Source organism: Egretta garzetta, unplaced genomic scaffold (assembly GCF_000687185.1).
Source record: "Egretta garzetta isolate BGI_Z169 unplaced genomic scaffold, ASM68718v1 scaffold486, whole genome shotgun sequence".
NCBI classification, from domain to species: Eukaryota; Metazoa; Chordata; class Aves; order Pelecaniformes; family Ardeidae; genus Egretta; species Egretta garzetta.
The window spans coordinates 2,333,484-2,358,025 of NW_009260126.1; the positions used below are offsets into that span (position 1 = coordinate 2,333,484).

General features: G+C 37.2%; 1 protein-coding gene across 1 annotated transcript in view; it reads left to right on the forward strand.

Moving 5' to 3' along the window:
* The window catches only part of INPP5F (inositol polyphosphate-5-phosphatase F), a 32,584-nt gene extending 8,125 nt beyond the window's left edge, over positions 1-24,459 (forward strand). The window contains exons 4-20 of the mRNA XM_009641424.2: positions 763-891; positions 1,597-1,764; positions 2,103-2,159; positions 3,652-3,850; positions 5,444-5,623; positions 7,519-7,586; positions 8,032-8,156; positions 9,494-9,571; positions 10,325-10,445; positions 12,699-12,827; positions 14,280-14,397; positions 14,938-15,136; positions 16,158-16,229; positions 16,319-16,392; positions 17,698-17,826; positions 18,598-18,685; positions 19,952-24,459. Of these exons, the coding sequence (XP_009639719.2) occupies positions 763-891; positions 1,597-1,764; positions 2,103-2,159; positions 3,652-3,850; positions 5,444-5,623; positions 7,519-7,586; positions 8,032-8,156; positions 9,494-9,571; positions 10,325-10,445; positions 12,699-12,827; positions 14,280-14,397; positions 14,938-15,136; positions 16,158-16,229; positions 16,319-16,392; positions 17,698-17,826; positions 18,598-18,685; positions 19,952-21,086 (3,069 nt within the window). The 3' untranslated portion in view covers positions 21,087-24,459. The remainder of the gene's footprint in view (positions 1-762; positions 892-1,596; positions 1,765-2,102; positions 2,160-3,651; positions 3,851-5,443; positions 5,624-7,518; positions 7,587-8,031; positions 8,157-9,493; positions 9,572-10,324; positions 10,446-12,698; positions 12,828-14,279; positions 14,398-14,937; positions 15,137-16,157; positions 16,230-16,318; positions 16,393-17,697; positions 17,827-18,597; positions 18,686-19,951) is intronic.
* Positions 24,460-24,542: the final 83 nt, after the last annotated feature.

Below are 24,542 nucleotides of genomic sequence, written 5' to 3' on the forward strand. Positions count from 1 at the left end.
GAGCATGAAGGAGTGCTGAAGCATGGCTTCAGTCTGGGCGTTAGAACCTTCCAGGGTCTAAGATACAAGAATATGACTTGAAATCTAGATGTAATACCTTCCTGTTCTTAGTCGTATAGGCATGAATATAGCACATCCTCTGGGTGCTTCTGTGCCTAGAAACCTGTACAAGAACTGAGATTTGCAGTGCCCTCTCCCAAGTACTTCAGCTTGCTTACTCCTGAGGTTAACCCCCAATATTTCTTAAGATAGGACTTCAGATGTGTGGGTTTTGAGGAAGAAGCTGTCATATCTTTGCCCTCTGAATCGGGACAGAGTTTATTTTTTTTTTTAAGGGATGCTCTTGTTTCCATCATATTTTGGAATCTTAATTCTATAAATTTGCTTCAAGGGAAACACTTACTTTAAATGTTGCAGAATTTTTTCCCTAAGAGAATGGATAAAGGAAAAACAATACAAGTGAGTAATACTAATTTACACTGTAATTTGGGTGGGAAGTTGAGGTGGGTCTGGATACTCTAGTCATGCCAAATAGCGGCAGACATTCTCACAATCACAAGAGAAAATGCCTTTTATAAAAGAGGAAGAAATATGCTGTAGATTGAAATAGAGGGGGAACATTCAGGTTTTTGAGTGTCTGCCTTAGGCTTGTGGGCATTGCAGTCTTGCTTTTGTAGAGTTCAATAACAATTTTATTGTTACTTCTTCTTGAACTTGTTAAGAGGATTTAAGTATTGGCTTTAATTCAGTATAATTATTTAGCTTTGTAAGAAGCACCATTTTGGGATAAACAAGCCAGAGAAGATTACACAGTCCCCAGATGACACAAAATTTCTGCTGAAGACTCTTACTCAAATTAAATCAAATGTGTCTGCTCCAAATAAAAAGAAGGTAAAGCTTTCTACTGTTTTCTTGGGTTTTTTCCAAACTGTTTAGTTGATAATTCAAAGGTTGTGGTGGGTGATCAAAAGGACTACTAAGACTTAAAAAGAGAACTATCGGAAAACTGCAGAATGTGTAACTACTGTCTTGAAGCTTTTTGATTATTTAACTGTTGCTTTTCTGTGACTTTTCATTTTGTAATTAGATAATTTTGCAGAATTACGAAAAGAGTGCCTTCTTACCAGGATTTGCTTCTAGTGGGGTTGTAAACTTCTACAAATTGCTCTGCATAAGCATCTCTTGCCATACAGAATTGGAGACAAATTTGGTGCACAATTCCTCAGAGAACACTATACAATCTTATCAAAATGCTTTTTACACAATAATGGCTTGGACTTGAAAGTCCAAACAATACTAAAATTAGAACAGGTAGATGCAGTATTTCACAGAAACTCTCAAGACTGAAACTTCTGGAGCATTCAAGTAGTGTGTTTCAGGGTCTGACTGCTCTGAATGCCCTTACTGCTAAAAGTCATAGCATGATATTTCTGAAGATGCTGGCCCTTGTGTTGATGTCTACTCGGAATTTTAAGATCCTGCTCCTCAGTGGGAAAAGGTTTGTCCTACAAGGTTAGAAATGGCACTTAACAAATATGACTGGAGTCTTTTTCAATCAGAGAAAGACATCAGAAATCCATTACTTTTTTTTTTCAGATTAAAGAAAGCAAAGAAAAAGAGAAGCTGGAGAAGAGATTATTGGAGGAGTTGTTCAAAATGTTCATGGATTCAGACTCCTTTTACTACAGCCTGACCTATGACCTAACAAATTCTGTGCAGAGGCAGAGTGTGTGTGAGAAAACTAACTTACCACTGTGGCAAAAAGTAAGTGTGTCAGTGTGGTTGGGTTTTTTTGTTGTTGTTGTGGTTTCTCTTTTTTTATTATTTTTGGGAGATGTGCTGTTCAATAATGTATGTGGTCCAAACTTGACTGGTCACATTCTCTTCTGGTATAATCTATAACAACTAAAGATCTTGCCCTGTAACCAGCTTCAGTGCAAGAAAATGAAACAAAAGTCTCCACCAACATGTCTTGAACTGAGCTGTTTTATTCAAAAGTAGTGAACACTAGACTTGCATGTACAGTAGTAGTGAATAACACTGATGTCTTTATCAAGCCTTACTTAAAATACTGCAAAACCTGCCCTTTTTGTTTGAAACAGGTTGACGACAGATTCTTTTGGAACAAGCACATGATTGAAGATCTCATCAGCATTGATGTGAGCCTTGTTTCTAACAATAACATGTATTATGAGAACCATTCTTTACTTGAAATGTTTACTTAAGGCCTCACAGAAGTTTACTTAAACCTGCTTGGCAGATAGGTCAGAACAGGGCTGTGCCCTCTGAAGCTGAGCAGCTGGTGTTACCCTCTTCTCCCAGCCAACCTTCCCAGCAGCCTTCTAGTTAGCCTGTGATCATTGCTAATGAATGCACATCAATGGAATTTAAAATTTTATTACAATAAAGCAATGCAGAATAACATCGTATGTGATTTGTTTGTGCTGATTTCTGAAGGTAATGTATTTATCTGTGAAATAGATTATCCCTGGACAGAGCTGATTATTTGATAAGAAGGAGGAGCCAGAAAAGAAAGAAACTCTTAAGTTCCAAAATTTTCTTGAGACAAGATTTTTGTCTTCCTAAATGGGGAATACTGATTTTTCGCCTTGAACAGAGTAGCTGATCAGTGTAATGGTAGTGTAGAACAAGTTATTCTGAACAGCTCTTTGGAGTAGTAGATAAAGCATTTTCCTACCTAATGGGCACAAACAAAGAAACATAGAACAACCACTCATTTTCTTCAATATATAGTCTCACTTAATTATAAAGTAACCTCCTAGAAAAAGGACTGAGTTACTAACTACTGTATGCCAGTTTAGGTCAAGTCTTAGGTTCTTTTAAAGATTACAGTGGGCATCTTACCTTATGCCCCGTATCTCTCAATAATTTTATATACTCTGATGCTTATGGAGTCAGAGCATGCTCTGTGAAAGGTTGTATATAATGCAGGAGTTTAACTAGTTGTATTTTTCATGTTATAAGATATACATGGATAATCTTGAATTAGTATTGAACTTGGATCTAAATGCTGTTTAAGAAACTGAGGTTTTAAGGTGACAAAGCACTAATGTGCAGAGCTCTGAACCAGTTGGCTTAGGTGCTAAGTTAGTGTATATAAAGTTTATGCTAGTATGTTTTGCTGAAAACAGACTAACAACATTACACTTTTAAATTTTAATCTATTCAAAAGTAATATGCTGTATGTCCCCATAGCGATTGTAAAACTGCCTTAAAGCAGAAACTAGATAATAAATTACCAATATTTGCTGCTCTGTCTGAACTGACTATCTTTGACATGAAAAGTTGCTATTTTAGGCTTTTAATGTGTTTTCAACATCAGATGTAACATTGTATGAAAACTCTCTTTGGGGAAAGGGGAAAAGAAGCTATTAAATATTGTAGGGCTCTTTTCTATACCTAGATAGCTGGGAGTAGAGGAGGGCTTTTTGCCTTACCTTGATACAGCTTGCTTCATCTCCACAGAAAAAAAAAGCCCTACAGCTAATGGAGGAAAAATGCTAATACCTCTTAGATAAATAAGAAAAGGATATGGCAAAAACTTCTTAAAACATAAACATGACAAATGGCAGAAATAATTGTAGGTAATGTAGAATCAACAAGAATGTAAATGTTTTCTGTAATCTTCAGAATGCTGAGGTGGACTTCTGGATTATACCCATCATACAAGGATTTGTGCAAATTGAAGAGCTTGTAGTAAACTATAGTGAATCTTCTGATGATGATAAGAGCAGTCCTGAAACTCCTCCTCAGGAATCAACTTGTGTAGATGACATTCATCCAACATTTCTGGTGGCACTTATTTCACGACGGAGTCGTCACAGAGCTGGTAGGCAAACATAGTGCAAGGTATTGGGATTGTTCCTGAACACTAGAGAGGGATGCAGAAGATAAAACTTGGAAGAGTGCTGTGTTGTTCAGCAGATGGTCAGCTCTTGTCAAAGTATGTGCTACAGCCTTTCCTGCTTATAGGAGGAAAAGGCTGTAGTGCATACCGCACTGCACAGCTGTTACTTAGAGCGGTTACTAAGTGAGTTTCACTAGTCTCGACTTGGGCACTGAATGTACCTGAGTGTATCAGTTCTGAGATAAAAGTTCCATCTTGGCAAAGAACACCTTGATTAGGGCCTCTGTCCTGATACATTTCAGTAGGCCTGGATGGGAGTTAAATTTTCAGAGGTCTTCCTTTGAGGGCTTGACAGCAGCTGAATAAAGACTTGAAAAGGCATGCGTGTGTGCATGCATCCCAAGAGATGTTTAAGTAAGACCAAGGTGAGAAATAAGAACCATGCTTTGGGCTTGCACCTTATTTCACTAATTCTAATAGCAGCAAGGCAAACAAAAATTATTCCCTGTTCTTAGGAGCACAGAAATAAAGATTGAATCCCTTCATGCTTTAGTAGGTCCTGTTCAACTTTAAGCCTTTTTGGACTATCACGTTTTTTTAAGATATTCTTCACTGTGTCCACTCTTTTCCTACAGTTAGGTTTTTAATGTGTCAAAACAAGAAGAAAACCTAGTGAGCTTACCCTGATATGGGACTGACCTTTGTATCGCAGCTCACTTCAATGCATTTAATTCGGTTCCCAGGAAAACTGTTTGTCGGAATAACGGAGAGTAAATATTTGAGGGTTTCATGGTAGTGTCTAGTTTGCAGTATGCCTTATTTATACTAAATTGTTTTACAGATACAGAAACAGAATTGCAGAGGGCAAATTGTTTATTGACTCCCTCTTACTATTCATAACATTATGCTCATGTGATTGCTAGTCTAGAGCATAAACTTTCTCCCTTGCTACCACCTGCATTCTTTCTGAAATAGTGATGTATTTTGTGCAAACCTCCATATGCAAACACTTACCTGTTCTGTTTAATGATCAGATTAGAGACTGCTAGGCAAAAAACTGTGTAGTTGGAAGAGCAGTATCTGTTCTTAATGTGCAGAATTAGTTATACGGGTTAAAACAAGGCGGGGGGAAGTCTTCGGTTCTGTGGAACGTGCAAACTTTGGGCTGCTTGTGGGATCTCTGGCTATAAGAAGTGGAGCATCTGTCAGTAAAAGTGGCCTTTTAGGTTCATGGAAAATAGTGAGCACTAAAGTAAAACTCTACTAAACTTGACAGAACAGGGAGTAATATATCCGTTAGGCTGGACTAGATATATCTGTGACTTTATAGTGCCAGTAGACTGCTTTGCCCTGTGAACTGAATTTCTGCTGCTTGTAGTATATCAGTAAATAAACTTTATCCATATAGTCAGCAGAACTTTCAGGGAGTAGACAAGGATAGGAGTGACTTTTACCATTGATCATGGGTTTTGGCTAGAACTTTCTTCTTGTGTTACTGTTGTGAAAAATGGTAACAAGAGTTATTAACGTTTGACTAATACTTAAATATGAGTTGATCATTCTTGTTCCTCCTAGGAATGCGGTATAAGCGAAGAGGTGTTGATAAAAATGGAAATGTGGCAAATTATGTTGAAACAGAGCAACTGATTCATGTTCATAATCATACTCTTTCATTTATACAAACAAGAGGCTCTGTGCCTGTTTTCTGGAGCCAAGTTGGTTATAGATATAACCCACGGCCCCGTCTGGACAAGAGTAAGTATTTGAGTAGAATACCTAAAGATCAGAGTTCCCTTAGAAATAAGTTAATTGGAGTGTTGCTTTACCACTAGTCTTTCAGTGGCACTTTCTAAAAGCCAGGAATAACAGTAATGATTTGACTCCAGTTAACTTCTACTCTAATTGCAACTATGCAGAGCTCTGACTTATCCATTGTAAATTCTAACAGGCTTGAATTTCAGTATTTAATGAAGCACGTTTTATGTTTAGTGATACTGGTTGCAGTGTTTTCTGGGTTGGGAAGGGAGAAAACTTGGCTTTCTCTTTTGAGAACCTGCTTAGACATTGATGTCTTACAAATATCTTTGTCCACGAGGTTAACTTAGGCTGAGGTTCCTTTTGTATTAAGAACTGCTATTTCAACATGGGGAAAACATAGACATTTCATATAACACCAGTTTTGTAGTGTGCTTTTGTCTTCTCTGAAATTAAGTACTGTCTGGGGGGCTTTGAGATCTAAATTTCTTCCTTTTCCACTCAAAGATAATGCAAAAGCCAAAACATGAAAAAATATTGATGAGACTGTGGCAAATCTGGATGCTTTTATGAACTAGGTATTCATAGCCTGCACTTTCTTAAAAGATAAAGGTCAATAAAATCTCCTCTAGGTTTAGCTTTGTAAAGGAGAAACTTTTCTTTAAAGGAAGCTAGTATGTTTGTGATCTTGTATAATCATACTCCCACTGGATTCGGTTAACTGGCATCCTACATCAAAAGTATGTACTTCTGCAAGTCCAACTTGTGTGTTGGATTCACATGCTTTTCTAGCATTAGCAAGTCTGGTCTTCTGCCATTGAAGACTGTTTTTAGGGCTGAAAATTAAAAAAAACCAACCTGCTTTTTCAGGGGGGGCTGTGATCTTGGGAAGTTAAAGGATTGTTTTTCCCTGTGTCTTAAGTAAACCCAGTAAAATGGGCCTTCGAGCTTGCTTAGGAACTTGGGAAAAGCACATAATTTCAAGTTGACAAGCAGTTACTATCATTACAAACTTAAGGAAAATGTAGATTTGGGTTTCTTGTGATTTTATACCAAATAACCTGGAGATCACTGGAGAGGGATGACTTGTTGCCACATCATGGAAATGGAAACTTAAACAAATTTATAAAGTGAGGAAAATAAAAATGAAACACCTTCCAATCCCCTCCCCCCCCTCCTGATAATTGGAAGCAACACTTGATTAGTTCCAACTGCAAGCTTGTGCTGTGACATCTGTTTATAGAGCTGAGCAGTTCTTTTTTGTTGATATCTTTCTTTTCTTCCCCTAGTAGGATTAGTTTCAAAAAATACTGAGGAATTGCGTTTAATTTGATAGATTTACAGGTAGGAATTGAGACTTTGAGGAATCAGTGGTGCTGTGAATCAACTGGATAATGTTTTTGCATTTTAGTTACAAGTAGTTTTGTTCTCTAGGAGAACTGGGTAACACTTCCAGTATTATCCTGTCTTGCATGTCCCCATTTGTAATTTGCAAACCTTTCTTGTACTTCAGTTTGTTTTTTCAAAAGATGCAAAACAAATATCAGCACTCTTGTTTTGGAAGAGATGTTTATGTGGGTGTGCGGTGGATGTGTGGAAGGATTAGCCAGTCTTATTAAAAGTTAAATTTTTGTCCAATCTGCTTTGCACAAAAAGTGAAATTTAAGAATGGTGCTTCCTGTACACCACAGTAGTAGAAAAACAATGTTGAAGTTGAGCAAATTGATGAAAGACCTTTAAAAGTAATTCTGTAGAATGTGTTACATTGTGTGTCTAAGTACTTCAAGTAAAGGTATCTTGGTTTTTTAGAGTATAGATTTGGGCATGATTTAATTCTTCAAACGGGACTTGTTGCAGAACAGGCTGTTTCTGTCTAATGCTGCTCTGCCTTGTAGGTGAAAAGGAAACAGTGTCCTGTTTTCGTGCACACTTTGAAGAACAGCTGAAAAATTACAGAAAGCAGGTGAGTGCTACATGATAAGATAGTCATCTTATGAAAATGCAGGGGGTGAAAGTTAATGTTTTTAGTTTGTTTTTCATGTTGGTGATATGGGTTGCATTTTTCTAGAAGCTCATTGACAATTAGAAGGGTGGTAAATGAATAGGATGTTACTAAGTTTTTGATGTATCCTGGTAAGTAACCTCTAAAAACCAGCAATAACTTACAGAAATGCGTAAGCCCCACTTTTGTGTTTCTGTCCTGTATTCACAGATTCTCGGTATTAAAATTCAGGTAGGTGAGTAACTGTTGGAGCCTATTTGATCTTGGGTACAATTAGCAAAGATTGTAAATTCAGCAAGATTACCTACAAATCTTTTAACTCTTAAGCTAATTGTTATTCCATGGTATATATCTAAGCAAGTCGTGTACTGGATGACAAGCGTTAAATAATTAAACTTTTGAACAGGTTATTATTAATTTGGTGGATCAAACAGGCAGAGAGAAGATTATCGGAGATGCTTACCTTAAACAAGTTCTTCTGTACAACAATGCAAATCTGACTTATGTTTCATTTGACTTCCACGAGCACTGGTAAGAAACCTTTTAAAAATGTCACTTTGTGTCTTTTTTTATTAGCATGAAAGGAGAGTAGAAGGGAGGAAATAGTAATAGCTTTTCTCTACTTCTGCATGAAATGCTTTTAACTAGGAAGAATACATTTTGTAAACTAAAGTACTACAAAAGTTTGAATTTGAATAACTGAGCACTGCCTGTTAAACGTGCAGTTATTTATTAGGTGAATCTTAGAAGTTGTTATGCATTTTAAGTGAGAGAGTTCCCTTAAACATGGTATGAATGTAAAGCTGTGGCTGACCTGCTTTTCAAACTATCTAGCATTCTGCTCTTAATTCTTCACTACAAGCCATTCTTCTGTTTCTCTTGCTTGTTTCTGTAAACGTACAATGGGTTCTTTCAGGACCCTGATGCTGTTTTTCCATTATAAAATACGCTGGATTTTATTTTAATCCAGTATAAATGCTGTCTTCATGACTCCACTATGATGTAGGCATGGTCTAGTGCAGTGTTTCAATGCCCAAGCATGTGATCTGTCACACAGGCATCTATTTCTCAAGCAGATTGCATTTGTGTATGAATATGGGGTCTAAAAACTGTTTTAATCTTCATTTCCTATTTAAGCTAGGGATTGCATCTGGCTTGGGAAAGCATTACTGACTGAATAAGTATGTCATTAATAGGTATTGTCTCAGAGGGGGAGGGAAGAGGGAAAACCCCCTCAAAATAGTACCCCATCAAAAAAGCCTTTGAGCTTTGACTGTTGACATCCTGAATTATTTGATACTTACTCTTTTGTTTCAACAAGCTTTCATTTTTGTTAGTTTGCTTTTCTCCTAAGAACTGCTATAGTGACCAGGACTGTTTCTTTTTGCATTGTGACCATGAATAAATAGAGAACAATACTGAAAACAATCTGGTGGGGTGGGAGGAGGAGGGGATGATGTGTCTGTAGGTGTGTTTTTCTGTTAAATCACTGGTAAAGCAGGGAAGGCCATTTCAATTTCAAATCTATAGTAGTTACTTCTGAGACTGTGCCTAAAATGAGAGCAGAATGTTGCCTGTGCCCGAATAGCTGCACGTTTGTTCTTCCTTATGGAAGCAGCATTCAGGAATGCAAATTCTTGATAATTTAAAGATCTGAATTTCTTGCCTTGGATTTAGATATTGTACTGTACTTTAAAATAGTTCTGAATATTGGCTGCTGTTTAAAGTTTATTGCAGGAGGGAATGTCTGTTTCTCCCACTTAGCCAAAACACTATCTTTGTTAACATTACAAATAATACAAAATAACTAAGTAAAGAAAAATCACCACTCTAGTTCAAACTAATGTCTATGAAATCCTGTGTTTTAGCCGAGGAATGAAGTTTGAAAATGTTCAAACACTGACTGATGCCATTCATGATATTATCCTTGACATGAAGTGGTGCTGGTAGGTACTTTACTGTTTTTAGACTAGTATGAAATATTTGTAGGAAAAAAAAAAGTACATATTCAGAGGCCTTGATTTTGTCATAACTGGTGTGTTTTATATTCCTCTCTTGGTGCCCAGTTTGTGCATCAGTTTTTGTGTTGAAGTGTTGGTGTTATACACACATAACAGCAAAAATTCTCAGATGCTGTTTTCTGCCTGAGGCTTACTGCATTTAACACTTTTAGGGTTTCTTAGATTTAATGTTAAACACTTTGTATTTGACCCACAAACCCTAGAATGCCAACCTTACTATTGAAAACAGTAGGCATGTTTGACCTTTAGTTTGTACTGATTAAAGTTTGCGTGTTTTGGTAGTGAGTATGACTGCAGTCTTCAATCAATTACTGTGTGTTGTTCAATTTTGTATTTTGTGAGTGAGATGTTGCTGTCATTGTGGACTCTGGTTTTGAAATTAAATAAATGCCTTTACTCTTGAAAGCTTGTGTTATATATGTATGAATTGAATTCAACATCTGATTACATATCAAGTTTATGGCCCTAACAGGATGTATGCTGGGTATCTAGCCTAGACTAAAGAGGAGGATAGGTGGGAACAAGAGTAGTTAATTCTGAGTGGGGTGTGGCTGGGGTGATGAGTGCAACTATAAATATTACTCCATGCATAAAATTTTCTACTGTTTGTAGAAGCTGATAAATTACACTGGATTTTAAGTGTCTCAGTATGTTTTTGCTTTATCTTCCTGTTGAAAGGGTTGACCAAGCTGGTGTGATCTGTAAACAGGAAGGAATTTTTCGAGTCAACTGCATGGACTGTCTGGATCGTACCAATGTTGTGCAGGCTGCTATTGCAAGAGTGGTCATGGAACAGCAGGCATGTACAACTACTGTACTTTTTCAAGTACTGAGTACCTCAGATCTTAATTGTTATTCACATGGAAATCTGTGTGTTTGAAAAATTTTGAACTAACCTCTACTGAAAAGGATCTTTGCAGACTACTTGGAGAGCTATGAAGCTGAATGTAATACGTACAACTGAAATAATTCTAAAACAGTGATGTCTAGTGTTCTCCTTGTGAGAAGAAATGACTGTCTGTCCACAAATTGGAGAGGATTCTCTTGTTTTGATTTAGTAATTTTAATTTATGTGGTAATACAAAGTTTAAAACTAACCCTCCTCAATAAATCCCTCCCCCAAATTAGATGTTAAAGGACTCAAATCTAAATAGAAGTTGGATGCTATTTTAGCTGATTTGAAGTGAAATACTGTGGTGCAGCAGGTAGGGAGATTAGTTGTCTGTTCTGTATGTAGATGAATAATTAATTCATGATGTAAATATCCCAAATGGCTGACTACTATGCTCTGGAATAGTTGTCCCTATATAGAGAAGGCATTTCCAAGCAGACTGAGAGTCCTTCTTTTAGTCGTCTTTGCCCTGCCCCCCATTTGCTTTTTGATATAGAAGCTCAGTGATAATTGACTTTCCTTGTGAAGACTTCATAGTACTGTAACTAAATCTTTGAAGACTCAGTTACTGCCCAGTCCAAAATGAACAAACCTTGACTATGCTATGAAGGGTAAAGGATGAAGTGGGTCTTTCATTAGGATGAAAATGAATGGTTCTAGCCATTGTACCTGGCAGTTCCTGCCTGTTATCTGCTTTTATGAACTCCTGACATAGAAGGAGTACTGGGGATGAAGTGTGGGACTAGCAATATCACAGTCTTTATTTTAGAATAGGATTTCTATACATGTTAACTCTGAGAGTTTGAAGGCAGTCTTTCAAAATCAAGAGTTATACTGGTTGTTGTGAAGAGGCGCTGGAAGGTGACTGACGAAAAGTGGAAGACTGAGTTATATGTACCTTACTTTTGCACTCCCTTGGAACCATAGGACTTGTTTTCTCTCAGCTGGAAACTTGATAGGGCTTTCAAAGTCAATGAACAAGCCTGTATCAATTTTCATCTAACCTGCAGAGTGCTTGAATGTTTGGGGTTTTTTTTTTTTTTTTCATTGGTTGTAAGTTGAGGTCTGCCTATCATTTAGTCCAAGTTACCCAATGCAGTTGGCCTAACATTTAGTGAATACATTGCAGTTATGTGTGAGCTGCTTTATCAATTTAGCATGTGAGAAAAAGAAAAAAAAAAAAAAGAAAAAGAAAAAAAAAAAAACCAAAACAACCAAACCAAAAAAAACCAAACTGAAGTTTGTATTGTACTTGAGACTTATCTTGGGAAAACTTATACTGGTTGTTCTGAAGAGTAAGTTACCTTATTTTCAGTATCAGTCTTAAACAGTAACTGTCATTTTTGCACAAGCATTAATAATAAACACAAAGAAGCAGGGTAGGTTTAGACTGGATATAAGGAAGAAATTCTTTACAATGAGGGTAGTGAAACACTGGAACGGGTTGCCCAGAGAGGTAGTGGAGGCCCCATCCCTAGAAACATTCAAGACTAGGTTGGACAGGGCTCTGGGCAGCCTGATCTAGTTAGCGGTGTCCTTGCTCACTACAGGGGGGTTGGACTAGATGATCTCTAGGGGTCCCTTCCAACCCAAAACATTCTATGATTCTATGTGAAGATGTTTTAAGGCTTTATTCTGGGGAGGAGTAAATTCAAAGATGGAGCCACTACATTTGCTTTAGTGTCTAGAAGCAAGAGATTAAGAATCTGGTGTGCTTTGTCTTGTAACTGGAAAAAGATTCCATTTCTTTATTTTCAGACCTCTGAGGCCATGAATGCCTTTGCAATAGAAGGCATTAACTTGTTTATCCATGTTAAAGGTCTGTGATGTCTGTTCTTTTGATAGTTCCTTACGGAAAATAGAAACAGTTGCTGTATCTTGGGTAATAGAGTATCTTGTTTTCCTTCAGCTAATTTTTTTGAAGATTGACTCCTACATCTGTAATTAATATATTACTGTTGCGTCCAGTGATACAATGTTTAACAACAAATTAGTGGTTCTAATTTAATCTCACAAATTAGCAGAATGGGTTCCTTTTTCAGATCATATAAAATGTAACAATTAAATGCTTGGCAAGTGTTCCCATTTTATTTATTGAGCTCTGATATTGAGAATGATTTTTATTTTGAACCTTATATTAATGCATATGTCAAATTGCAGCTCAAAAAACTGGGTGTGATGCCACCAGAACAGCCTTTGCCGGTAAAATGCAATAGAATCTACCAGATAATATGGGCAAACAATGGAGATGCCATAAGCCGGCAGTATGCTGGCACAGCAGCCTTAAAGGTAAAGGGTAAAGAGTGTGATCTGTTCTGATGACAAGAAGTATGTTATGTTACAGGCTTTGTGTCCAATGGAGAACTTTTGTGTATGTAGCAAAGTGAGCCAAATGTTGTGCGTGTTTTTGTCTTGCAGAGATATGAGGCCTTTCAATAGAAAAGTATTTTGCATCACACTTGGTGTGACTTGGAGAAGACTTGAGTGTCCAGGTGTCCTGTGGCAGTGCTGGCTGTAGTTTAACTTCGTTCTGTTAGTTTAATTTCTAGATACAAAGCATAGCTGATCTATTTTAAGCATTACTTCTATTTAAATTTGAGCATGGTTATAGTTCTTTTAAGCAGTTACAGTACTTCAAAAAAAATACTCTGAACGACTGAAGATCAGGATATTTAGGCAGTAGGGAGATATTAATTAGCTATATTTTCTAAAGACTTTTCTTAACTGGTTGTAATGCAGTATCTCTACCAAGATCAGAAACCAGGCATGAAACTCCTTACTGTTCACTCCTGCTGCTTTGCAAAGTCATAGAATTTGAGCTACTTTCTGTGTGTATAGTCACTGGTGGAACTTTGATTAGTCTCTTACATTAATTTTTTTTAAATAATAAACAACAGCCTGACACACTTGTCTTGATTGTGAATATTTAACTTTAAATCTGAAGCACAGAACTCAATTATAGATCTAAATTTTTAGCCATTCTGCTTGAAGATTACTCATTATTGAGGTTCATGGATTAAATTTATTTGCAGTTTAATTGTGATATTATTTCTTTTAATTTGGAAGTGAAACACACTTGAAATGTTCTTCATCATAGTTTCATAGTATGGCTTTTAGAACTGTTCTGTGCCAATGTTCAGAGCGTTTCTGCAAATAGAATCCTCTAATGAAGCACAGCTACCAAAACTTCTTTTTATTCAAATTCTAAGCCTTTCATGGCCTAGAAACTCTTTTGTTTCTGACCTTGTGAGGATATGTACTAGTTCCCTTCAGTATGTTATGCTTGGCTTGTTTTGGTAGCAGAAGCAGAGAAGATTAAAACCATTTTTCAGTAAGCTCCAGTCTTCTCCATTGTTCCAGTAGTGTTCCTTTTACATTAAAGCTAAAAAATAGGGGTGTGGGGGTTTTTTTGAGGTATTCAAGCATCCCAGTGTCTGATGTCTTGAAAGTTCTGCTTTAATGTTAGCTGGTGTGTATGTTCAGATTACTGTTCTCCATTAGGTCTTTATATAGAATCATAGGTCTGTCAAAAGTGTAAGATTCTCTGCCGAGTCAATCAATGCCATGAGAAATAGATGATTTGAAAATCCATGTTTTCAGCTTCTGTATGAAATAGTTACTTGAACATAATTTCTGAGTTGTCATCTGTTCAGTTCTGAGGTTCAGAACGCCAAAGCTTTTGAGCTGAGACTGCTACTTCAAAGTTGCATATGTGCATGATTTGCATGTTCTGTATAACAGGGCGACTTCACAAGGACTGGTGAAAGAAAGCTGGCAGGGGTAATGAAAGATGGAGTTAATTCTGCAAACAGATACTACTTGAATCGTTTCAGGGATGCTTATAGGCAAGCAGTCATAGGTAAGAATACAATTTCAACTAAGCTCAATGCTGGTATTTAGAAAAGTTTACTGAAATCATCTTGGCTTTATATTTTTGACTGACTTTTTTTTTTCTGAAACTTAAAAGCACCTTGAGTGTGTATAATGTTCATGTCTATGTAGCAGACACCATATGGAACAGCCATTCTCCATCTGTAGATTAAACACCATTCAATTCTGAGGGATTACATCAAGTGTAATGCACTGTGGAATTTGCTCCTAACTTTGTTTTAGCATTAACTGTCTTCTAACATCTTTCTATTAGACAAAGTTAAATCTGTGTAGCAAGTGTTTCTTAAAATGGTGAGTTAACTTGTTTTTCCACTGAGAGAAAATAGTGTTATACCTACTGAGTTTTCAGTTTCAGGCAACATTCTATTTTGAAAGAATAACCATTTTTCCAGATTTATCTTCAAATCTGAAACTTTTGGAAGGAATTTACAAAATAATCAACAGACTGTTGCTGTGTATTGCTTTTAACTTTTGGTTCCTTGTTTGGTATTTTGTGTATTTTATTTAGATTTGATGCAGGGTATCCCTGTAACAGAGGATCTTTACTCCATATTTACAAAAGAGAAAGAGCATGAAGCCCTGCACAAGGAGAACCTGAGAAGCCATCAGGAATTGATCAGCCAGCTGTTGCAGAGCTACATGAAACTGCTCTTACCAGATGATGAAAAATTCCATGGAGGATGGGCACTTATTGACTGTGATCCAAGGTTTGTTGAATAAAATCATAATTGATCAGCTGCTAGTATGATACCTGTGTTAATTTGATTCATTATCAAAGTTATTTTGATAGCTGATGTGTTAACAGAATACAAGTGGACAGCTTTATAGAATGACAGGAGTCCTTGGAAGGATTGAATACTTGTTTGTAAAATTGTTTGTAAAAGAAAAGGTCCTCTAAAGATGTGCTTTTCCTGAAGTGGCATAAGAATGGTGCATGCTGGGATTACATTTGAGACATCACCTGGAAATGCATGCATTCAGTTAATATTGCCAAAACGTGGTAGGCACCGTGAAGAGAACTCCTAACCACCATTAGTTCTAGAAGGGGTTGTCTGAAGAGCTGTTGTTCCTTATTGCTTTATAGGGAAAGTGTAACTTGACTTCAAAGCCCTATCTGATCAGATTAAATTCTTGTGTAATGAGTCAGTAGTAGGAAAGCCTAGATTTCTCTTCATGAAAACTAGTGACCCATAACCTCTAACTTCACTGCTAAGTCTCCTTACCAAGTTCGGAGTTCACTAACTTGTAAAAGAAAAGATCTTCTGCAGGTTAAAATTCTAAAGCATCTAAAAATAGTAAAGCAGGGTGTTATGATAGCTATTCAAGCACAGACTCACTGCATCAGCTGAGTCTGAGATACTTTTCCATTTCTCTGTTAGCATTTTTAATAGCTAGTGGGTTTTCTGTTTATTTTTGGACCTGCTGCTGATCTTTTTGAGCTGTGAGGTAACTCCAGGTTTGAGAGAGATTGCTGCTTACATGGATCCACTTACTGTATGGTGAGTCTAATGACACATCACAATTTGGCTTGTGAAGTGTCTCACCTAACTTGGTTTTGCAGTGGCTGTGAAGAGGTGCAGGCATCACACAAGAGAACACACTGTAACTGAAACCTCTTGTAGTAATGTGCCTTCAATTGTAAAAGCATGTCCCTAAAATACACTGAGGATGGGTTATACCTGTGCAAGTAAAACCTTCTCCCCTGTATTCATTCTTCCCCTTCCTTAGTCTCACTGATGCCACTCATAAGGATGTGGACGTTCTGCTGTTACTTTCTAATTCTGCCTACTACATGGCCTAGTAAGTTACCACTTTCTCTTACTATGTGTAGTTTATTTCCTTGCTTTAGATTAGTATGAAGCATTAAATTCTGGTTCTTCTTTTTCTAGTTATGATGATGAAATCGATAAGGTGAATCAGTACCAAAGGTTAAGTCTTGAAGCTCTGGAAAAAATAGAAATAGGTAAGAATGCAGTTACCTTATATTCTTCTTGAATGCTCTTAGTAATAGCCTGAGCACTTATCAAGCATCCTACAAATACATTGAAACAGCAAGCCTCAATATAGTGCATATATCCTGTGTAGCCTACCATAGCTAGAAATGTGCTTTCTTGCTGACAACGGATGCCAGAGTTGAGACTGTGTTCTCTCACAGTTCTGTCTTTTGCTACTGCTTGAAATAGAAACATTGATCACTGGTAGGCTTCTAAAATTCTCCCTCTTTCAAACTCTTAAAAAAACATGGATTCATCAAAGCAAATTTAATTATTTCTCAATTGGCAGTAACAATGTGATCAAATTCTATAATGAATCACAGGTTTGTGCATTCAGTGCACTCTTTCTTTGATCCAAATATAGCAGCCGGTTCTGAATTGTACTTCAGATGTGTTTTATAGCTTTTTTTTCTTTTTAAGAAAAACTCTTTATTTTTCAAGGTCTGATAAGAAACATGCTATGAAATCACCTTGTTATGCTGACATCTGCAGGCTAAATCCAGCACTTTCAGCTGAAAGTGTTAATGATGTGTTATCTTTGACTTCAAAGATGAAAAATGTGTTCCAGTTGGAGAGAAGGGAGGGAAATTTTTGTGGCCCCCCGTGTATGCCTCCTCTTTGGAGGCATATGCCTCCTGTAATGGAGTTTAATCCTCCATTACACAATGCATAGTGACTTCATCATCTCCTTACTGTAACTTTCACTATCTATGTGCAATGTCTAAGAGTTCAGTGGGAAGGTCTCTCACTTCTGTATTGTGGAGATCTGTAATATATCCTGATGTACAGAATATAGTTGAAACATCTAGACCAAATACCTTATAAATACAAAAAAACCCACTGATTAATGATATAGAAATGATGCAGTGCATTGAAAAGTTGAAGTACTTGGTCTAAATCTTGCAAACTTACATTGCTTCTGCTTGGTAGAAGTATATTAGCTTTCCCTTTAATCCTTGCAGGAGCATATGCTAAAACACAGGATGTAATAGGTGTAGAATTTTTGCTTTTCTTCTATTCAAAAGCATAATCTGTAATAAACAATCAGGCTGGATCATAATAGACATACACAGAGAGTCTAATTACTTTTTGTAAATAATTAATTGTTTAATTATTGTGAAGATCTTTCACTTAAAATGTCTATCCTACTCTAAAGAAAACATGAAGCTTTTTATGCCGGAAAAGAGTGTCAACTCTTACGTATGTTTAGGTATAGTCTTTACAATATCTCTTTCAGTGCTTGGTAAAGATTTCTAATCTGGTTTATTTCTCAGGGCCTGAGCCTACTCTCTTTGGCAAACCCAAGTTCTCTTGCATGAGGCTGCATTACAAATATAAAGAAATGAGTGGGTATTTTCACACTCTTAGAGCTGTGGTACGCAATCCAGAAGAAGATGGAAAAGGTTTGTTTCATATGTAAAAATGTTATATGTCAAAGTGTATTCAGTGTACCAGTGTTTCTCTAGGAAACACTTTTTCTATTGCTCTTAGAGTAACTTCTGAAGAAGGATGAATTTTAATATAATTCAGTTATGCAGGGTGGGGAACCAACAAAAAAAATCAGTATGTGGCTTCTTCTGTGAACAGTAGAATGTTACTGTTTTAATAAAAATTAAAATAAGTTTCAGATATGGCTTTAAAGCAACATGTCTCTCTAAAATTGAGCCATTTCCATGTCCAGATCTTTACTGTTCCAAAAACTGATAAAATGAACTTAAAATTAGCTCCTAAAGAGTGGAAGAAATTGATGTATTTGATGAAATCAATTTCTAGAAATGTTCTTGCTTGTTGTTTAACTAAATTAAATGAACACTAATAAGGGAAAAATATCAATAGTTATGTGAAGCACTGAGTTTTGTCAACAGGGATTAGAATAAATATAATTGCTTCTCTTCCTTCTACAAATGATGAATCATGGCAGTGATTCACTTACATACAGTATTTGGGTCTTAAGGAGAGTCTATTCTTTAAGCTTAATTTGTAAGCTTTAAATCAGAACTGCAACTTGTAAGGTGCAACTATTCTGTAGGGTGAAAGAGAAAACAACAAACAAACAACAACCAAGAAAACCAAACTAAATTACATTATAAAAATAAGTCTAATTTTAGATTTTGGAATGTGGGATTTTAAGGGTTTTTTTTAAAGGGTCTGACAGGCTGCTAATTGGATTCCAGACACTCTTCAGTGCATTGCAGAAATGCTGAGAATCACAAAGCAAGCAATGGGATTAGATGTGCCCATTATTGAGAAAAAGCTGGAGAGGTGAGTACTTCAATGATGTGAACCTTCTGTGTCCCACTTCTGCTCTCGTCTCAGTGGCTAACAATACATGGTAACAGTCACATATACGATACCTAAAAGAAACATCTATAGCTAGATACTGTGCTAGGAGTTAATTTGTCAGTATGCTGTTTCCAATAATGTCTCCAGGCGCTTCTCGAAAAGTATAAGCAAGAATACTTTTTTATACTTATGTGCTTATAGACAATATACACTACCAAATGTAAATAACATACTGCAAATCAGAAGTTCATAATTAGTTTGTAAAATTTAATTTTTCCTATCTGAACTTAATGTCCGCTTCTGTAGTGGGAAGACAACCTGTGAAGTGTAAACCTGGCTTGGATTCCACTGCAGCTGAGTGTTAAACAAATCCAGATAACATTACAGTTTTTGCGTGAATTAACTCCTAAGTGTTAGTCAGAATGGCACATTAGTTTTTGTTTTGCAAGCCCATTAAGAGAAAAGCACCCATGAAAGCATAGTTGATGATGAACTTACTAGAGTTTTTTAGATAGTTTTCTCTAAGTCAATTGTCTACAATTAAACAGAAATAAACTTTATCTACAAATATTGTGGAGGTGTTAACAGTGAGGAAATTATTTACAAAGGATAGTGAAGCAGAAATAAGAATGGATGGCTACCTGAAGTCTAGCATATTTTACTTGTTCAAGTGTAATCTGTTGCATTATTTGGGGACCCTTCCAATTCAGACTGTATGAACTACTAAACAATGCGTTACATAGCACAACCATAAATTCCCAAGTGAAACTATTAGGGCACATGCTTCAATAAGTTTCTTCTGCATTTGATAACTGAGCTACTATTTTGGCTTTTTTTCCCAGCTGAGTAGAAAGTGTAGCAAGAAAATCTTGTGCTTTTTTTTTTTTTACAGGTACTGAACACTGAATATTTGCTAAATCTGGCTACTGAGTGCAGCATACACAAAGTCAGACTTACAAATATAGAAAATTCAAATCCAGTTTTAAATTAAAACTTAAAATGCCTGCTGAAGCTTGCTTTTCCCCCTGTTAGGCTACCATTCTGTAGCATCCCTCCTTTGGTTTTGTTGTTTTGAATTTGATTAGCTTATATGGGTATAATTATGTAAGGAAAGGATAGCATATTTACTAAAATGTCCACCGATATTATGGAAATAGGCTGGAAGATGGTAAATATTTGATGTTTATAAATGAGACTGCCTTGATTGCACATTAGCGATATTTTTTTTTTTTGTTTTCCTTCCAGGAAAAGCAGTAAACCTCATGAAGACATCATTGGCATTCGGTCTCAGAACAGAGGGTCCCTGGCCCAAGGCAAGAATTATTTACTGAGCAAGTTCTCATCTCTCAATCAAAAAGTGAAACAAACCAAATCCAATGTAAACATCAGTAATCTTCGGAAATTGGGCAGCTTTACCAAACCTGAAGTGAAAGTCAATTTTTTAAAACCAAATTTGAAAGTGAATCTTTGGAAATCAGATAGTAGCCTTGAAACTTTAGAGAATCCAGTGGTAGATACTAAAGTCCATACCGAATCCGATACAGAAGTATCGGATAATGATTCATTCCACTCAGATGACTTCCTTACCAATTCTAAATCTGATGAGGACAATCAGCTAACTGAATCCCTAGATAACATAGGGCAGGCAGACTACGTGCTGCCTAGCTGTGGTATCATTGCCTCAGCCCCACGGCTGGGCAGTAGGTCCCAGTCTGTAAGCAGCACTGACATGAACATTAGCATCCATGTTCCGTCCGAGATCTGTGTCTCTCAGGCTAGCTGGTCTGACTGTACAGGTGTACACATGCCTTCTGCTGACAATGCGGAGATGGAATTTGCTAAACCCATTGATGTGTACTGCCAGAGGTTTGTGCATGATGCTCAAAACAAGATGTCAGGTATTTTGGAAGCTGAGGCTGGTTCTCAGGAGCCCCATCATGTAATAAATCAAACCAGCAATAGTACATCTAAGAAGGCAGAAACCAAGGCGGAAGCTATGGGAGACATTCCTTCCAGGCCATCTAAGTTGGATGTACAGTCGTCTGAGCCAAATTCTCAGCTCTTAGCTGTTGGTGGTACTGACTTCACTAAATCTCATAAAAGCCCAGGATCTGTATCAGGTAACTTTGAGGCGGAACTCCACATGACGCCTTCTCCAGCTGACAGTAGCAGCAGCAGAGCTGTCTCTCCTTTTGCTAAAATTCGCAGTTCCATGGTCCAGGTTGCTAACATCACACAAGCAGGATTGACTCAAGGGATTAATTTTGCTGTGGCAAAGGTCCAGAAGAGCCCTGCAGAACCAGAAGTGATAAATGAAATGAAACAAAAAGAACTGAAAGAAATGTTTATGCAATGCCAGACACGAATAATTCAAATCTAGTTGCTAATTTAGGGACTGGTCTTCTAATTGTGGCTTTTAATACAATACTAAAATTACATCAGGACTCATTGTGGCATCAACTGCTACTGAATACTGGGATCAATAACATAGATAACTTGTTTACAGGAAGTGAGAGATGCGAATGAATTTGGTTCTGACCAAGCTTCAGAATTCCCTCAGGCAGCTGAGACAAAAGAATGGTAAACCATATTTAAGCAGGTAGCTTAGACACTGGGATTTAATAAGCATGCTCTCAGTCTTAAACGTGTTGCACAGTTATTTTTGGAGACTAATTTTGTAGCTCTTCTGACTTATGTAGAAAGTATTTATACTAAAAACGTAATAGTGCACTTCTCTGACCTTACTTACCTTGCACTGCACCAGCAAAATAACTTACCGGTAAATTAAATTTTATTTATTTTTGGACTAGTATTTTTACTTGTTTCCATTAAAGTTTTAGATGCAGCTTTCTATGAACTGTGCCTCTACGATGGGAATTGATGTGGTTTTGTTGAATTTAATTATGTTAACCAGAAATGAAGATTTCTTTTCGCTGTCCTTTTCTTTCCACACATCCTGGAAGTATAAAGCCTATAGATCCAATCTGAAATATCCACAATCCTACAGTGCAAATTTAGTTTATAGGTTTGGGGGTTTTTTTCTCACTTGTTTTGAGGTGAGGGGAAATGGAGCAACTGTTGTCTAATTTCTTGCCTGTGCTAAATCCCTTCCTGTTTCCTTTTTTCCAAATTCCAAATGCTGGCAATTTGCTCTAATTTTTTTGTCTCTGTGTAAAGCAAGACAAGCCTCAGGCATTATGTCCCTCTGTGCTATATTCTAACTGTCTAGGTGTGAAAGTCCAAATAACTTCTAAAACAGAAGGCAAGTGTAATGTTTCATAAAATCAGTGTTTCATTAGAGCATAGCTGTCAGTGCCTAATCAAAACCAAATTCATTACCAACTCAAGCTTTGCACACTTGCAGGATAAGGCTAAGCATCTGCTCATGCTGGGAACTGGATATAAAAAAAACACAAACACAACCCACCCTTGTGTGTCAAAAGATTAAATCTATCTAAATTACTCTTCCCAGAAATGCCTTGCCATGCTGCTCTAGTATAGGACATTATCCAAAAGCTACCACAAAGCAGGATCTTACCATGCTGTGGTTTGTAAGGACAACCCTCATGGACCCAGCACCTCTGTGTTCTAGGCCATGTACTGTAGATAGGCTGCACGTGATGTTCCAAGAAAATAGCGTTGTGGGTAGTACTGTGTCTTAGGACTTCTAGTGTGTCTGAAATGATTATTGTCTAACCCTGATGATCTGAAACTTTGATAAACAAATCTGACTTACTTATTTATTACAGTGATGTGGGTTTGGGTTTTTTGAGTGTCTACTTGTGGCTATATTTAAAATTAAACTGCTGTATTTTAATGTGAGCAATATACATGAGATATTTTAATAAAAAAAGTGGAATCCAAAGATGGTTTTTGGCATGTGATGGTAAGGGATGTGGTTCTCCAGGGCTCTGGGGGTTTAAGTCCCAGGGGTGGGTTGTCTTGACTTTCTCTGGCTGAAGAGGCACAGATTGCAGAAGGGCTGAGGCTGGCAGGGTCTGCTGGGTGTTACCTTGTCCAATCCCCAGGTAGCTGTTGAGTATCTCCAATGATGGAGACTCCACTACTGCTCCAGGCACCCTCTTCTAGTGCTCAGTTGCTCTCATGGTGAAAAAGTGGTTCCTGATGTTCAGAGGGAACTTCATGTGTCTCTGTGCCTGTGGCCACCACTGGCAAGAGCCTGGCTCTGCCCCTGTGCAGCTGCCCTTCAGGCACTAGAGATTTTAGTAAGAAAGATCCCTGCCTGACTTTGGTCCTTCATCCTTTTCTTCTAGCATTGCACTGCTACAGGCCTGGCCTTGGGGGAAAGAAAAAAAAAGTCATAGCCACATTTATGAGGACAGTCCTTAAACACTGCCTTGGTACTTACTTACAGAGGTTCTGGAGGAAGGAGAGGAAATTCCAAATACTTCACCATTATTCTGGTAGAAGAAATGGATCTGTACAAATACATAGTGACTTCTACAGTCTAAAATTAGAGTCCTTTAGGGTTCTACTAATAGCCATAAGGTCAATCCTATATTTAAAAAAAAAAATGTGGTTTACTCCACTGTCTAGGGCATATCTTCCTGGAAACTAATTCCTGATCTGCTATGTTGGTTCATTGCTTTCTGTGCAGTGAGTCCTGCCAGCTTGTGAATTGTCCAATACTTAAAAATATTTGAAACAGTTTCAAAGAGTCTGTAGCAATGTGCATAAACCCATCCTCTAAGCAGCACTGAAAGAAAATCTTGCAAACCAATGCTGCATTCCAGCCAGGCTGCCTTTTCAAGAGAGTCTTAGTTTTCTTCCTACATTTGTTCAGTTGCTTAACATCACATTAACATAGCACCAAGTCAGATGAAACCATGAATAGTCATTTTAGTGTTCAAAAAAACAGAATAAGCTGCAAGTGATTTGAAAGGGCATCAAACTTGAGCCCAGTTTAAGATATGCAAAAGTTATCATAATAAAGTCATTATTAGTGTGCAGAGATGAAAAGGACAGGTTCAGAGTGGCTGTGCAGCAAAAAACAATGTCATGTTTAGACTAGGAAAAATGCAGTAAAAAAAAAGGGTGGGCCTGTTCACACAATCTCGGTCATCAGAAAGCACTAAGTAAAGGTGGTGTCAGCTTGATGTAAATTTGGTAAGAGCCTTTTTTTCTTGTTCAGAAGAGGATGAATTGAAGCAAAATCTAGAACTGGCTCCATCAGTGACTCCTGTAGGCTGGCTGTATGAGGGCAGCCCTACATAATATGACATAGTCTGTCTGGGTTACTCTGACTCCATATTGGTTTAATGTTTTGCTACTTAAACCAGCCTTGTTAAACTAGTTCTGCAAGTCCTGTTAGGGACAGTACATCCTCCAAGAACCAGCTAGAACCATACAGCATAAATGAGATATGTAGAGACCATTCTTAATGCTTAATTGCTATTATTCAAACACTTTAAAACACACTGCATTACTGGTATGTATATGACTTAATACCAATTCTGCAGTCAATGTAAAGCTCATTAGAGAGGCTTGAGAAGTTAGTCAAGGTCTTCTCAAAGTACAATAAAAACGTATGTCATACTGGAACCTCGTCATGCATAAGACCAAATCACTTCTTTCTACCACAGTGTAATCACTACTATGCTGCCACTACAAGCTCAACAGGCCTTTGCTCATGGCAACAACAGGACACAGGTATCTATCCTGAAGCCAGTGTTTCTTTCAGCTGCACCTTCTGGTTTGCTGAAACCTCTGATCCTCAAAATTCAGCCATTCAAGAATTAGATCACAAGCTTATTCCAGAATAGAGCCTACCACTGCTGTGCAGGAAGGGCTCTGGGTTGTATTTTCTTATTATTAA